General features: G+C 37.0%; 1 protein-coding gene across 1 annotated transcript; it reads left to right on the forward strand.

The window, feature by feature from the left end:
* Positions 1 to 201: 201 nt before the first annotated feature.
* On the forward strand, positions 202 to 11,610 carry N4BP1 (NEDD4 binding protein 1; the record flags this gene model as incomplete). Its single annotated transcript, XM_010023421.1, has 6 exons — positions 202 to 1,964; positions 4,850 to 4,980; positions 5,418 to 5,514; positions 7,038 to 7,145; positions 8,728 to 8,835; positions 11,083 to 11,610. Coding segments are annotated over 6 exons (2,544 nt in total), but the record flags the coding sequence as incomplete, so codon positions are not given.
* Between the last annotated feature and the right edge of the window lie 4,821 nt (positions 11,611 to 16,431).

Consider the following 16,431-nt stretch of genomic DNA (forward strand, 5'->3'; position numbering starts at 1 on the left):
TCTATGAAATCTATTTAAAAATCATTTCAGGTATCTCTTATCTCTGTTATCAAGTTTACTGGCAGCATTTACTTTCTCAAGTTTCTTGTGCCAAGTTGACTTTATTTTTTAATGTACTTGTCCATTACTGACCTAACCAAAACTAACTTGATATATCAGCTTGTTGCAAATATTCACTCTGCTGTCTTTTTGTCCTTCTAGGAGTATATTAAGGGAATCTGTGAGCCTGAACTAGAAGAAAAAGAGTACTACCCAAAGGACATGCACTGCATCTTTGTTGGTGCACAAAGCCTGTTTCTCAACAGTCTTATTCAGGATACCTGTGCTGATATAACTGTGCTGGAAATAGGATTGCTTAGTATTAAAGGGGGTGCAGAAGCTGTTGTTATGGCTCAGAGTCATATTCAGCAGTTTGTGAACCTTTTTGAGAATAATGAAATCTTGTTAAGTGATAATGAGTCAGAGATTAAAAAGCAATTCAGACAATTTGTGGAAGCACATGCAGATAAATACACAATGGATTTACTGATTTTGCCTAGCTCACTAAAAAGAGAGCTTCTAGCTCTCACACAAGCTGAATGCTGTGAAGTGCACAGCAGTATCATAGATCTGACAGGTTCTGAAAGCCCGACAGAGTTTTTACATAATGAAGCCCCCAAAGTAATCACTACAGACAGACATGGAAGGGCAGGTGGTGAGGAAGCAAGAAACAATGCTGGGACACCTGTAACTGAGCTTACAAGGCAAATGGACATTGTGTTTTCTGATGATCCTGGAACAAGTTTTATTCCCATAAATGTGCCTCTGTTAGAGACAGTGGTGTCTAAAGAAAGGCAGTCATGTAAAAGAAGATCTTCTCATGATGAGGAAAGGCTTCCTAAAAAGCAGTTCTCCCCAGAAAATGATCAGGAAGTGAAATCTTCACACAGTAATCTTTCAGGTAGTGAAGCAGTTATTGATCTGCTTTCAGATAGCTGCAGTGAAAGCAGATCAGATGATTCCAGTTATCACCTTAAAGAAGGTGATGAAATCAGTGAGGAAATGGAATATAGAATTCTTGTGAACTTTTTCAGAACCATGGGATATTCCCAAAATATTGTAGAAAAAGTTATTGGTATCCTAGGGCAATCTGTGGAACCATTAACATTGTTAGAAGAAATTGAAAAGGAAAACTTAAAATCTCAAAAAGAACATGAACAGTCATCTCAAATGCCTAAAACTGTCAATCCCCCTTTAGGAAGTTATGCAAATAACTCACAAAAGCTAGTAGACAAAGGCAATAAGAGTCCACTTAAATTCAGCCATACTTCAAGGGAGACAAAAAATGAGTATCACAAAATAAGAAATCCACCAAGCATGCAAGTTGATGCAGAAAATGAAATGCATATGTTGGTATGTAAACCTGTTTCTCCTTCCAGCAAAAATTCAGCTATGTGCTATAAAAAAAGAGACATTTATTGCCCTGGTAAGAATTACAGTTCGAGATCAAGTGAGACAGAGACTGATGGTGGTGTAACTTTTGGCACTATACAAGCTGGAGCTCTAAAAGATGTTGATTTTGTAGCCAGAGGGAGCTCAGATGTGCAGCGTACCTCGACTAAGACTAGAACTGCAGTTCAGCAGAAAACTGCAGGGCCCTCAACTGTACAGAATAGTCATACTGGTTCTGAGGACCAATTAGGACACTGCAGCTCTTCTCAAAGGAGATCTCCTCACCAACGCTGTTTCCAAACCTCAAATTCTGAAAATCTGATCTCAGACCAGGTATTGCCATCACAAATGCATCCCTCAAATCCTGATAGAGAGACAATGGGACCACACAGACATCATCCTGATCCTTCTGTTACTGGGGTTCAGAGATTTTTGGATTCTCTGAAAAAGCCATACAGACTGGAATTGAAAAATGAACCCGGGAAACCATATTTAAAACATATCATTATTGATGGAAGCAATGTGGCAATCACGTAAGTATTGTTCTCTTCAGCTATCTCTTTATTAAAAGTTCAGTGAGCTTTCAAATGAAATAGGAACTAAGGTGGTTGTGGCATGTGTACAGTTTTTGCCAGCTAGCTTCTTGGTGACCAACAGCCCGTGTTCACAGCAAGGTTTTTCAGCTACTGGTAGTGGCTGCAGTGGTAAGTTACAGTAAGCCTTGATAATGAAAAATTACATGAGTCTGCTGTAGCCATTCACAACACATAGCAATTTTGATAGTTTTTGCTCTCTTTTGTGATAGCATCTGCTTTTATAACTGACTTATTTGGAGTTCTTATTTGTTGTTGAGATACTGTGCACAGAAGGAAATTCAGAATTCTTTTAGCCGGTGCACTTCAGTGCACAAAACCAGCTAGACCAGTGCCGTTGTAAGATATTCTATTATGAAACAATTCTTGTAGAATTTACTTTTGGTTTAAAAAAGAATACATACTCTGGAGATGAACAAATACAATAACAGGTTAAAATAGAATAAGAAAAATCCTTGATTTTGACTTAACAATTGCTTAGTAATTGCAATACTCTGGAAAATATTTTCTGTAAAGCCTTTCAGGCTTAGCTTTCCTGCTCTAATAAAAAAATTCAAATTTGTAGAAACAAGTAGCTCAGATTTATTAAGCCCAAATACTAAAATAATCTGAAAAAACAGAATAGGCAATGAAAACTAAAACTAGATACGCTTTGGAGGTAGGCGAGATCCCATTTGATAACAACATGTTTCCAAATGAAAAGTGAATTACTTCTACAGCCTTGCTTACTAGGCAATGGTCAAATTTGAAGCCTGATTTGTGCCAGTTCAAAGCAACCTGGTTTGAACTCAGTGCTTCAGCTCCATGGAGCACTTCAGTCGGAATTTAATTTCAGTGAGCTCTGCTCTGTTGCAAGCAATTTTGTGCATGAAACTTAATTTGCTTTCCATGCATCTAACAAAGAAGTTGAGTTACTATCAATGTAAGCGTTTTAGTTCTTTACTTCTGCTCTTAGCATCTTGTAATTTTAAAGTGGAGGGTCTTATAGTAGTAATGTAATTTTCCTTTAACAGCATTACACACTAGTGTTTGGGTCCTGTTACTTTCTGCAAATGTGGGCATGCAACAAAAATATTCCATCCACCTCAATAAAACTTGCAGAATAGGGAACCCTGTGTATGTGTGTACACACTTCATCTCTTATTCCTCATGATACCTGAAAGAATGTATGCAAATGAGAGTAGACAATTATAGAGCTGTTGGATAATTGTAACCTATTGTTTGCATGGTGCTTTGTCAGCCAAACTTTATAAAGTGGGTAGAGTTAATACTGAAAAGATCATTTACTTCGAAAAGATCACTGCATTGACCATGATGCAGGGATTTTCCATTATAGTAAATGCCTTCTAATTCCTTTTTCTTCCATATTTCTATTACAGACAACTTTGGAAGGAGTTGCAAATTACAATTTTCTCCTTTTCAAATGTTATAACTAACTGGAATGTCAAAAATCAGTTAGAATGTTTTTTGAAAAATTTGTGCTTTACTTGGTTCACTTTAACATTTGTCTCATCAAAACTATCCTTGAATTGATTGTTGTTGTCTACTCAGGAAGAGACACGTATTTGTTCTTGTTATACTAAGTAATTTTGGCAAGCACTCAGGTCAAAAGGTTTTGTCAGTGTTTGCTATGGGGCTTTTTTGTAGTTTTAGAGTATGAAAGTGAGCAATGACAAGTACCATATTTCTTCTTAATGAGGAAGTGGTAGTTTTTAAACAGGTTGTCTCCTCTACTCATCAATGTAACAATGAGTAAACTTACTATGAGAACTTGCTATGTAAGATTTCTTCAGTGCATTCTGAGTTCCACTGCTGAACATGCATAAAGCCATATTATTTTTCATTTTGAAACCATGCTGTCAGAACCAAAATAGAGTACTTTAAGCAAAATAATAATTCTGAGAGGTCACCTGTATCCCCAAAGTGGGAAAAGATAGGACTGTTTAAGTGTTTCTTAAACACTTAACTGTTTTAAAATACGGATTTTAATCTTGGAGATTGGAAATCCTGAAAAGCCTTATATTGGCTGTATTAACTTCCTATTAGCTGGAACTAGCTCTTGAATAGGACAATTTCTAACAATAGGACAGACTACTACCAGTGGTCCCATGAATTCTGTCAGATGCTCTTTGGCTGAGCCAAACATATATGACTGGTTAAGATACATGTTTCATATGTCGTTTATTTTGTGCTGTTAGATGAAAGATGCTTCCCAAAGAACAGGCTTAATTGTTGTTTAGGAGAGGAAAATAAACTTTTCCAGAAAAAAAAAAAAATACTACAACAAAATAATGCTGAAGCCTGACCTAGAATTAATTCAATGTTTCAGGCAGTTGACAGCTGGTACAGTTTCCCAGAGGTAACTATGTAAACACAGATCTAAACATGCATGTACACAGAGTTACATGTGTTAATGGAGGGAGAAATGGATGTATGCTTCTAGTTTCACTACCAGCTGATACCTTGAAATTCCTAGGTGTTTTTTTAAAGGTAAACCAACTTTTGCTTACTCAAATATTGTTGTTCTCATGAAACTGAAAGAAGACAGCTATAGAGTTGTGAAGTGATGTTTCTAATCTCTCCTTTTGCTGAAAATCTCTTTCCATTTATAAGATTCTTCATCTATAGCATCTATCTACCTTTTCTTTTTCATTTTTTTTTTTTTTTCCTGGCAAGACCGTATGTGTAACTGCCAGCTTCACTTGGCAGGGTTTAATTCCTTTTTCTTTGTGTAGTTTCTTTATGGTAGTTTCTTTGTTTGTGTAGTTTCTTTATGGTAGTAAAACTGGTAAATTTAATCTCCCTTCTCTTTCTTTCACCCCCAGTCATGGTCTAAGGAAATTCTTCTCCTGCCGAGGAATTGCAATAGCTGTTGACTACTTCTGGAAACGTGGCCACAGAAATATTACTGTGTTTGTTCCACAATGGAGAACAAGACGTGATCCTAACATTACAGGTGAGGGAAATAGTTTCCTGATGTTTTCTTTATTAAACTACATTGTAAATATTTCTTTGGATACTACTGTGAAGAATGAATGGAGAAGAAATATTTAATAAAAGGTTAAAGCCTGAGCAGTCTGTCTGCTCAGCATCAGTAATTGAGTTTCTATATACAGTATGAGACACTCTGAAATGCTGCTTAGGATAGCTGATGTGCAATCAGTGGAGGCTTTTTTATTTGGTTTGGGTCTTGTTTGCTCTTTGATTTCTAGTTTCAACCTCTTCCTTCCAATTTTCATAATATTAGTAATTCTTCACCTATGAATGTCGTTTCTGTTAATAGGTACAAAAATACCCTATCTTCTCTGCTAGCTAAACCTTACAGAAATTGTTGAATAAATAGCCTAAAAGAAGGCTTTTGTTTTAAAGAACAGTTGTTTCATGTTTTAACAGAGCAGGATTTCTTAACAAAGCTCCAGGATGTTGGAATATTGTCTTTAACCCCTGCAAGGGTGGTTTTAGGAGCAAGAATTGCTGCTCATGATGACAGGTATGGAATATACACAGTCTTTTTAAACATCTGCGTAATGAGTGTAAAAGCTTCATAGTTTGTGAGTAGTTGTATTAGCTAGTTCTTCAGTGTATCTAGTCAGAGAGCTATGCTTCCAACTTTAGACTGGCCTCTACATTTGTTATATTATTTTACTGTCCAAAGAAACATTTCTATATTTAGAAATAATATTGTACACAGGAATTAGTGGAATATGGCACATTTTCATGGCAATTTTAACCATTAAAAAAAAACAAACCGAGAAAACCCCAAAGATCCATTTTAAATGCCACCACTTGCATTAAGTAAGAAATTAGTCTTCTAGTAATGTTTTTCTGCATTCCTTATCAGTCTGTTGGAATTGTCTTTTGTGTTTAGGGAACACTAGCATAAGTGAGGTACTGATAAGGTGCTGTTTTGTTCCATTTTTTTCCTCCATGTCATTGTGGCATACAGATGTAGGTGTGTACTTGAGCACTGTATTTGTAACAATAAGTAGGCTACTAAATTTCCAAGCTGACTTGAGCACCTAAGTTCAACTTCAAATGTGGGGGTCATCTTTCAATACAGTAACATTCAGGGGCATCTTGTTGGGCATTGGAGGGGTTTCCAAGTGCTTTTATTGCTATTGCCACATTTTCCCAGTCTTGAGCCATGGCTAAAAGCACATGCTGCTTGAGTTTATTCCTACAAATAATCATCCATGCTTTATTTTTCTGGCTATAAAATTGTCACATTTTTGTGTCATGCACCTGATTGCAAAACTTGATACGCAAAAGACAAGTGGACTGTATGTATCTTCCTTGTTAAAATATGGTAACTGTGATCTCTTAAATACTAACATTGTAGAAAAAAAAAAGTACAAGGCAGCCAAACTGGAGTTTTTTACACACATGTTTTATGTACACCCAGCATTTCATATAAAAATGCTATGTAGGTGAAGTATAAATGAGTGTTGTGCTATCACATTTGCTCAACAATGTACACTTTTCTTTAAACAGATACCATCTCTTTGCTAAAATAGTTTTGATGGCAAAAAGCTTGTTTTCAGATAGGGGAAAAAAAATCCTAATAAATCAGTAGTTTTCTTTTGTCATAATTTAACAATAAAAATGGTAACCACACTCTTTGTTAACAAGTGTTGACAGAGCAAAAAACTGAAATACAGAAAATGGATATTAATGTTGACCGAAACAAACCATGTACCTCTACAAATACTTAGAATCTGATAGTCCAGTGGGTTTGAGGGAGTTTTGCTTGTGGAGTTGCTTTTTTTCTTTTTTTAATGGGGGGGTGGGAGTGGGGGAAGCCTCCCATGAAGACTCTGCTGCACTAAATAAATGCATGCTACCTAAAATGCTTATAGTTATATGATGGGTCAAAGCAGCACCATTTTCTGGTAATCAAAGTGCTTGTTTTCATGCAAGGAGATTATTCTTGGATGGCAAAACGTTTCGTTTTCTAAATCTGTAGATGATTTTCAGCAAAGCAGACTTTAACTGTTTCTGGAATGAATCTTACAGGTTTTTATTACACCTTGCTGATAAAACTGGAGGTGTTATTGTGACTAATGATAACTTCAGAGAATTTGTGACAGAATCCGTTGCCTGGAGAGAAATTATTCAAAGAAGGTAATTACTCCATTTCTATGAAAGCTTAAAAGGATGCCTGTCCTTACAGTTGTAAGCACTACACCTTCATATGGTATTTTTATTAATCTGTCATGAAATTCTGGTACAGCCCAACAAAGTACTGTCTGTGCTCCAGTACAGCACAATTCACGGCCTTATAATAATGTGTCAAGTAGTCTAATATCCCTGTTATATATTCTCTAATGTACATCTGTTAATTGCTCACATAAAAAGGAGCTTGGTGTAGAAGCTAAGATAGATCAATTCTAAAGTTCAGTGTTAAATCCTGTTAGACATTTGCATCTAATCAAGATCTCTCTCAGAGCTAAGATAAGTAAAACATGCTTTGCAGTCCATTCTCACAGGCTTTCTTGTTTTGCATTTCATTTCTTGAAGGAAACATGGTATCTGATGCTCACATACAGCATCACTTTTAAGGTCTCAGAATCAATCACTCATTACTGTAGTACAGCAAATTGATATAGCTAAAGAAAATAATGAACACTTGCAGCATATTCCTGTAGCCATTTCCCTGCAATTGTTGAGTGTTCTTTGGGTTTAGACGAATTCAATTAGCTATCAAATTGTCCCTGCTTCAGCTTGTGGATTCTGAGTCAATTAGTTTCTCCTGTTCAAGTGGTTTCTTTTTGTTCACTTGGTTGTTTTGCTTTTTCCTCCTCCAGTTATATCAGATCATTTTATTATTATTAAGGCATGACCTTCTGTTGTCCACTAATCCCTCAGTCTCCCTGACATTTTCTGAAGGTACATCTGCAGTGAGTGGGATGTGTACAGGTCAAATGAAATAAATAAAACCTGCCCTGGGTTCTCACAGTTATAGCTGGGAGAATGCGGAATTCGTGTTGACTAATCATGTAGGTATTTGCACAATTTCTTGACTGAGTTCTACCCAAGTCGAGCTTTGTTCTACAGAACTTTAGCAAGAATTCTTAGCATGTCATTCTGGGTCTGTGATTTTAAAAGCTTGTGTTAACATCTCCTATTAGTTGTAATTCTGGGAAAATTCCACCATTCCAAATTTTCTCCTTGCAGAAAAACTTCGGTTGAACTGGTTTTCTTCAGTGCAGTGTTCCCAAGATGATTCCAGAAATAGAGCTTCTTTGTGTCTTATCTGTAAACAGCTAATGCTGTGTTTGCTAGTTGTGAAGCTTTCTGATAACACATGCGTTCTAGCTACACGGTTGAAGGCCCTTACAAGGAACGGGAGTTTGAACAACCAGAAAATTTTCTTTAATTGCCTAAAAAAGTCCACTCTGGTTTTGTTGTAAAAAGTTGCAGTCATCCAACACTTGCTGTCAAGGAAAAAAAAACCCCATAAAACAAAAAAGCAAAGCTCAGTGTTCTGCAGTGCCATGGGAACAGATCACAAAAGCTCTCAAGCTCCAATTAAATTGACAGTAAATACTGATTGTATCTAAAATGGATTACTAGTTAAGCTTCAGTAACTCCTGATTTGGTGTAGTGTGTCTGCTATAAGGCAACTTGTCCTGTGCTACAAAGGTGAAGGTAATAAAGATATAATACATAATTATTAAGTAATATTGAATGAAATATCTTGCAGGTTGCTACAGTACACTTTTGCTGGTGATATATTTATGGTTCCTGATGATCCTTTGGGAAGAAATGGACCTAGATTAGATGACTTCCTTCGAAATGAAGGCTCTTCTAGGTATAAGCACTACTTTCACTTTTCTTTGATACAGTTATGATTTCACATTTGGAATAAACTGTTTTGCTGGTTCACTTAAGCACCTCTTCAGGTCTATATTAGTAAACATAGTGAAATTAAGCAAGAATACTGTAGGTTGTAGTAGCTTTTAGAAAAACATGTTTTTCCTGTTACTTCAGCCTGTTCAGAAACTGCTGGTGACATTTGCATCTAATCAAGATCTCTCTCAGAGCTAAGATAAGTAAAACAATAACTTCCTCTGGGATTCAATTATGACAGCTTTCATACAAAGGTGGTCCAAACTATGTTAACATCACACAAAGCTGCCGGTGGTTTCGGTATGGTGGTAGCCTGATATCCTGTTACTTATGGTGATGTTATTTAAAACACCTTGGTTGATCACTTATTCATAATGGGACAATAGGTGCTGCAAAAGAAACTCTACACTCGATCATGGGAAAGGCATTTCACTTCTCACTTGAGGTGTGAACTTGTACTGTTAATAAAACAATTCTTGAGGGGCGTTGTCATTAAATTTTTTAGTAATATTTTAAATATAAATCAAGTTCCTGTAAGATTATTATACTTTTAAAATGTTCTTATATTCAAAGTATGAATTTTCTTTACATTAACCATGAAGATGTGAGAATGGGTTTGCTTTTTTGTGTGAGAAAATAAGCTGCTCTTCGCTTTTCTTTCACCACCTTAAGAATTATAAATGCTAATGGTAGTAAGGAATATTGAGAGAGCTTTTGGAAACAACTGATTAAAAAGTCAGTAATAAAGTTATACTTAAGTAATTCGTTGAATTAATCTTTATCTTGGCTATTGGAAACAACTATGGAAAGTGAGAGGTATATACCAGAAGGTCACAAGTTGATCTGAAAATACCCGTGTAATGTTGACATGAAAAAAGCTAGTGTAACTCTAGAACTCCAGTAGGAAATGCTAAGAAAGTAATATAATACTTATTAAAAGTACATATATATATATATATAAGTACATTATGTATAATTACAAATAATATGTAAATGTAATACATTTTGTTGGAATAGAAGGGTTCTAATGTAAAGTCCTTAGAAGATGTCATTTGGTACGTTGTGTTTTAGCTGCCTAAAACACAATGCTGAGTCTGAAAAACATGAAAACAGTATGTTTTGAGAGGTGACTATTGACTGTAGAAATGGAAAGAAACTCTTCTGAGAAGACTGTTTCTATCAGTAAACTTGGAACTAGAACAAGACTTTGATTGGGGTGGTGGGTTTTGTTTTTACGGTTTTGGGTTTTAAGGGGGAGGGGTTGTTTGTTTTGTTGTATTTATGTTGCTGTTTTTGACAGAGGAAAGATGCCAGTTTAAAGAGTTAATTTGTTCCTTCCCTGAGACTTTCCTGCTTGAGTTAAATAATGCAGAAAGCATAAATGGCACCAGGAACAAGACTGGAAATGAGAAGGATCTTGAGCAATTAAGAGAGCCTTTCCATATTGAGTAATAAGAGGTGTGACATAACCTGAATGTTTTTAAAATAGAACTCTGCAATTTAGATACTGTTTCCCTGGGTGGTAAGAAACTAGACTGTAACATGAGTTCCAGTTTCTTTGTTTTCTTTGTTACCTGGTGGCATCTGAAGTAGAGTTGGCCCTAAATTCTGTAGTGCTAGCAGTTCTTGAGTAGCAACAAGTTTTCAAAGTCTGACATGAAATGTCAATAATTAGGGAAGAATATTCAGATCCCGAAACTGCTGAAAAACTTCATTGCCCCATTAAGGTTATCATTCAAGGGGAAAAAAAACCTTGATCTAATTGTGAGCACAGCTCAGTCGTGAGCAAAAGTAGATGAAGAGTAGTCTTGTGAAGCGTCTGTGGAAGCCTCTTTGGTCTGTCAGTATTTTCATATGCTCTGAGTCGTGTATGTGTGTTCAATGTGTCTTTTTATCCATTTTGTTCCATAACACTGATGTTGGTTCTTCCTTAAAATAAGCCTTGACTGTTGTTGTTTTTATATCAAGTACTTGCAATGTATTGTAACTAGTCTGAGATAATGTTAATGTTATTTAGCCATGCCAGATTCAAATTGAAAACTTTTATACCTACTGTTTTGTTTCACTTTTAGAAAATACTTATTACTTGATTCCAATCAGTAACTAGCTGAGCAGCAGTGAATATAGGGGTTATACTCATTTTCCTTTTCTGTGTTTGTACAGAGACAGCTAACATCTCCTTAAACGGAATTTTTGTTTTGTTCCATAGAGATTTCTGGTTAGCACCAAAGGCTTTCCAGAGCAGTGGACAATATTCTTCTGAGACACCTTTCTCCACACCAGTCCCCAGACCAACCAGTAACAGTCAACAACCTAAGTATAGAGTACATGGTGATTGTGCATCAGCATGGCTTCCACTGGAAACAAACACAGAGGCCTACTTAGCCATTCCACCACAGAGGTCTGACTCAGAAACAGCACGCCTAAGAGAAGCCCTGATAAAGATTTTTCCTGATCATGAGCAAAGACACAAGATTGATCAAATACTAGCTGATCATCCCTTCATGAAAGATCTTAATGCACTGTCTGCCATGGTGCTTGACTGAATAGTATACAGGGGTTCATATCACAACTCATCTGACTAACTTTGAATATCAGTGTGAAGAAAAACATTGCTCTGTTAATGTTGCTTTGTGAATATTCAAAACTTAATTTTATTTGTATAAACGAAGATATTTTTTGTGTATGTTCTGTTGCTAATAGATGCCAGTTTTTGATAAATTAAAACCTGCTGCTATTACAAATTTGTAGCAATATTTTCTAGGTGAAAAAAAACAAACCAAATCTGCTTCACTTGAATTGCTTATTAAAGCAGCAGCAGTTCTAAAGAACTGTTGCTACTTTAAATAGTGTTAGCATTTTTTAAAAAAAACTTTCTTCAAAAGGGAAAAATCATGCCAGAGGTTTAAAAGTGACTCTTACAGCCTTAGTTATATTTTCCAGGTGCACACTTAACATACTTTAACATAAGTCATGCACCTGTCAGATATCATTGTTGGTGTTTGTATCTAGATTATAGATATTCTTAGAAAACAAGTAGTACCTCCTTCACTTATGAACTTGGAAGTATTTTGCCATGGAAATAAAACAGATGCTAAGACTTCTACATAATGTATATGTGAACCTGCTTTCCTTAAGTCTGCATTGTGGATTTTGGAAATAGGTTATGCTCCTAGTGGTATATGGATAGCAGTTTGAATATGACTGTATGGGAGCAGTGGATGTTCGGTATATTGCTTACCTTCTGTCACAAGGTGGCGTTGTGCATCTGTTGGTTTGTAATGATCAACAGGAAGGCTTCTGACATTCTGAAATGCTTGTACTTGTGTAGAGAAAGATTAAATGCAAGACAAATAACAAGAACGTTATGGATAAAATTGTGTATTATATGAATAACAGCCTTCTGATACTATGGGTAGCTAAGAAGCTTTGTGTATGTGGATAAAATCTTAGTCTCCATGAAATGAACATCAAGAAAATCCATTTGCCTTTTGTCCTGGGTTCAGCTGTAGCAGTCATTTTTCTCCTTCTTAGTAGACACCTTTTTATCCAGATTGAGAGATACTATGCTTCCTAGGAGAAGTAATGTTTCAATTAGAAAGTGTAAATTCACAGCTCTCAACAAAATATACTTGTAATGCTTTAAAAGATCTGATATGTACGTTGGTTTTTAAGTTGGAAATTCTGGTGGCCATCAATACTTTTTTCAGAGTAACTTTATCTCTAACAATCTGTGCTGTTACCTGTTTGTCTTTGTCCTGTCTGTTCTAAATCTGAATGCTATGACAAGCTATTAACAGAATGTGCTGTTGTTGCTGTAGAAATGGCATGCCGTCTTGTGCAGAGCTAATACACTCCAGTTAACAGCCAGCTGCACCCTTTTAAGTCTGTTTTCAGATGTATCCCATAGGTAAGGTTGAAAAAAAAAAAAAAAAAACACCACAATTTATGAAAGCTGACCAAGAGGACCACTTTCAAGAGCAGGAGCAAAGTCAAAATTACTTTGTGTCTCTACATGCTGAAGTCTGTTATACCTTAGTTTGAACTGTTTTCTGGTTTTAAGTGTTCACATTAGTAAAATCAAATTAGACTGCAAAACCAATCTGGGCTACAGAGACCATGTTAAACTTCTGACATACTGAGCCTTACCCTGAAACATGAGTCTAGTGCCTTTCTCTCTGGTTCCCTGGGTTCTGAAATCACTCTTTGTTTAAATGCAAAATAGCTGAAATATACTGAGGAAATGAGGGTGTTGAAAGTTTGTCTTCATGCGTGGCCCACTCACATTTATTGTGAAGTCAGAAACAGAAGACAAAGTCTTGTTTGTCCCTCACCAGCAGCAAAGTGAAAGATGATTGCAACAAGAGAAAAGTATTAGGAACAGTTGTTACAGTATAAATATAAAAATACAAGTAAGGTTGAAGGAAGACTTTGAATGTGTTTCTACATCCAAACAGACTTTTGTCTATGCCTACAGAGGCAAGAGATAAGTACCATCGTGATTACTATCATGATGTATGGGAAGACATGGTGAAGTATGGAAATTCATCACCAGCTAGCAGTGGATTAGGGAACTATATTAATACTAGTAAATGTGATGTTTGCTTCTAAAGTAAACATCCAGTTTTAAAGGAATTAAAGAAGAAGGTAGCATCAACTGTTCAGCAGAATAATAGCTGATAACTTTTGCATGACACAAGAAATCTAGATGGGAATAGTAGCTATCTGAAACCTATAATCTTACCACTTTTTCCCAGATAGGGGACAGACTTGACAAATTGATTTTCATAGCAGAAACTTAATGCTGGATGTTAAAGCAAGCTGTCACAGCTGAAGTTCATGTAAAATGATACCAAGTGAGGCCAAAGGTTCTTTATTTTCTGTTTTTCTTTTTTGGGTTGGGGGGGGGGGGGGGGGGGGTGTGTGGTTTTGTTTGTTTGTTTGTTTTAAGGTTATATTGTCACTTCAGCTTTGAGTTTTAAACAGTGCATCTCTGTTAATGGGGAAGATGGCAAACATAACCAGTGTGGTCTGAATTTTCCTTGAGGGGGATGGGTGGAGCTGTTGTAGGATTGTGCCATATGGTGAGGGAACACCCAGGGTTGCATTCAGCTGCACTTAGAATGGTCAGTGTATTTCTATTTTGTTTTCTTTTGTTCTTAGTTCTCTAATAGCCTACCTACTGTAAGTATGGCTCTCAGTGCACAACAGAACTAGCACTACATGAAACAGCAACCAAGAAAGCTTGCTTGCACCCAATAGAACAAGTTTTTTGGTTGGATTTTTTTTTTTATTTTCTTAATGGCAAAGAAGATTGTTTTTTTGGTTTTTTTTATACAAGAAAGTTGGTCTGAGATTCTCCTTTATGAATTGCTCAAAGTGAAATGTCATAGGAAAAGGTCAGATCTAAGTCTGAATGTAGCCAGAATGTTCCCGATCCCTAGAATAAACTACTGTCTTGTGAGATGGTATATATCACTAATGCAGCTTTCAATTTCTCAGTATTAGGGGAAGATGAAGGAATATTTCTTTGATCTTGCACAGAACTTCCCTGTTGTCTAGGATAAGATATTTATAATTTCAGGTAGATAAAACTATTTTTACCTAGACAGAAAGAAAAGCCCTGGGTTTACCTTTGATATTAAAAAAGTGCCAAGACCTAGCAACAACATAAAACCAAAATCCTAGATACATGTATAATCTCCTAGCTGCATACTAAAACAATAGATCTTAATTGCCTGAGTGCATTCAAGTAGCTGTCTGTATAACTGTGGTTTAGTTCTGCTGTGATCCAGAGTACCAAATGATGCAGTTTAGATACCCAAGGTACTGTGGATTTGTCAGTTTGGGCCTAACAGGATCCCACCATCTTGGAAAACAGAGTTGGCAACCTAAGAGAAAAAACAACTCAATTTAAAAACATGAAATGTACTATTGTATTTATTGCAAAATACTATTTCCTAATGCTAACTTGCATGACAAGAAGAAAAATGTGAAAATTGTCAAAATATAGTGATATTTGGGAAAGCTGTTCTTCACTGAAAAAAGTTACGGTGAAAACCTTAATATGAGTAGATCAAAATCTCTAGACAGAGGCTGTTATAGAACTGAACAAGTTTTTTCACACAGGAGCATGACACAGGTCCATTGGCAAGTTTGCTGAGGACAAGATAGTACCTATTAGTAGCAGGTAACCCACTGGTTATATAGCAAGTGCCCATGTGTTCTCTATGCCTATGAAAGAACACTGATTGATTAATGATAACCTAACAACATATTGTAAATCACCTTTTGTTTTAACACAGAGAATAAGCATGTGGAGAGTCGATTTGAGTATGAAATACAGTATAATTCCCATTTTTGCATAGGTAGATCTGAGACAATATTTAGATTTTAATGGAGTCGTGGTTTAAGCCCAGCCGGCAACTTGGAACCACGCAGCCGCTCGCTCACTCCCCCCCTTTTCCTTCCTCCCCCCGCTCCCGGAGGGATGGGGAGGAGAATCGGAGGAATGTAACTCCCACGAGTTGAGATAACAGCTCTCCAGTAACTAAGGTATAATACAAACCACTGCTGCTACCAATAATAATGATAAGAGGAATAACAAGGGAAAAGGACACAACCACTCACCACCCGCCGACCGATACCCAGCCCGACCCGAGCAGCGATCTGGGCCTTCCGGGTAACTCCCCCCAGTTTCTATACTGGGCATGACGTGCTGTGGTATGGAATAGCCCTTTGGCCAGTTTGGGTCAGGTGGCCTGCCTCTGCTTCCTCCTGGCTTCCCCTCCTCTCTGGCAAAGCATGAGACTGAGAAAGTCCTTGGTCAGAGTAAACATTACTTAGCAACAACTAAAAACATCGGTGTTATCAGCATTGTTCCCAGACTGAAAGTCAAAAACACAGCACTGCACCAGCTACTAAGAAGGAGAAAAAATGACTGCTGTAGCTGAACCCAGGACACATGGGTAGAAAACATGCAAGAAAATGGGTTTGACCTGAGGAACTAATGAGTTGCCAAGGAGTGTATTGGATGAGTATCTGTTTTCTTATCAACCAAAACATTCCACACAGATGGCCAGCATACTGATTTCACACAGATGGCCATTTTTCAAATAGAGACATTGAGGCACAAGAAAGAACCAACTTGTCTAAAACTGCTCAGTTTGGCAGATGGAAGTGGAGAGCAAGCTCCTAAGCCTCACTACAGCAACCTTGGTAAATCCCGCCTCATCCCACGGCAATATCTATCCTGCCTAGGCTGTTCAAGGCTAATGTGAAGATGCTCCTCAGCTGTTTCTATCATCATCCGCCCTGTAACCAGCACCACAACAGCCCTGCTGCTGTGGAAAATAAGGCTTCTGAGGGTGTCCGTCTTGTTTACCTCAGGTGAGCTGTGACAGGGATAGAGGCAAAGGAGACGTGAGGGAACAAGAGGGTTGGTGGCTGACATAGTGCTTCAGGGAAGGATTTAGGAGCTTGTATGGCAGCCTGGCAGCAGCTGTGCTGGTTTCCTGTGCCTTGGCCTGATTTTGCAGGCAGGTTGAGAGTGAATGCA

Source organism: Nestor notabilis, unplaced genomic scaffold, assembly GCF_000696875.1.
Source record: "Nestor notabilis isolate BGI_N333 unplaced genomic scaffold, ASM69687v1 scaffold33801, whole genome shotgun sequence".
Taxonomy (NCBI): Eukaryota; Metazoa; Chordata; class Aves; order Psittaciformes; family Psittacidae; genus Nestor; species Nestor notabilis.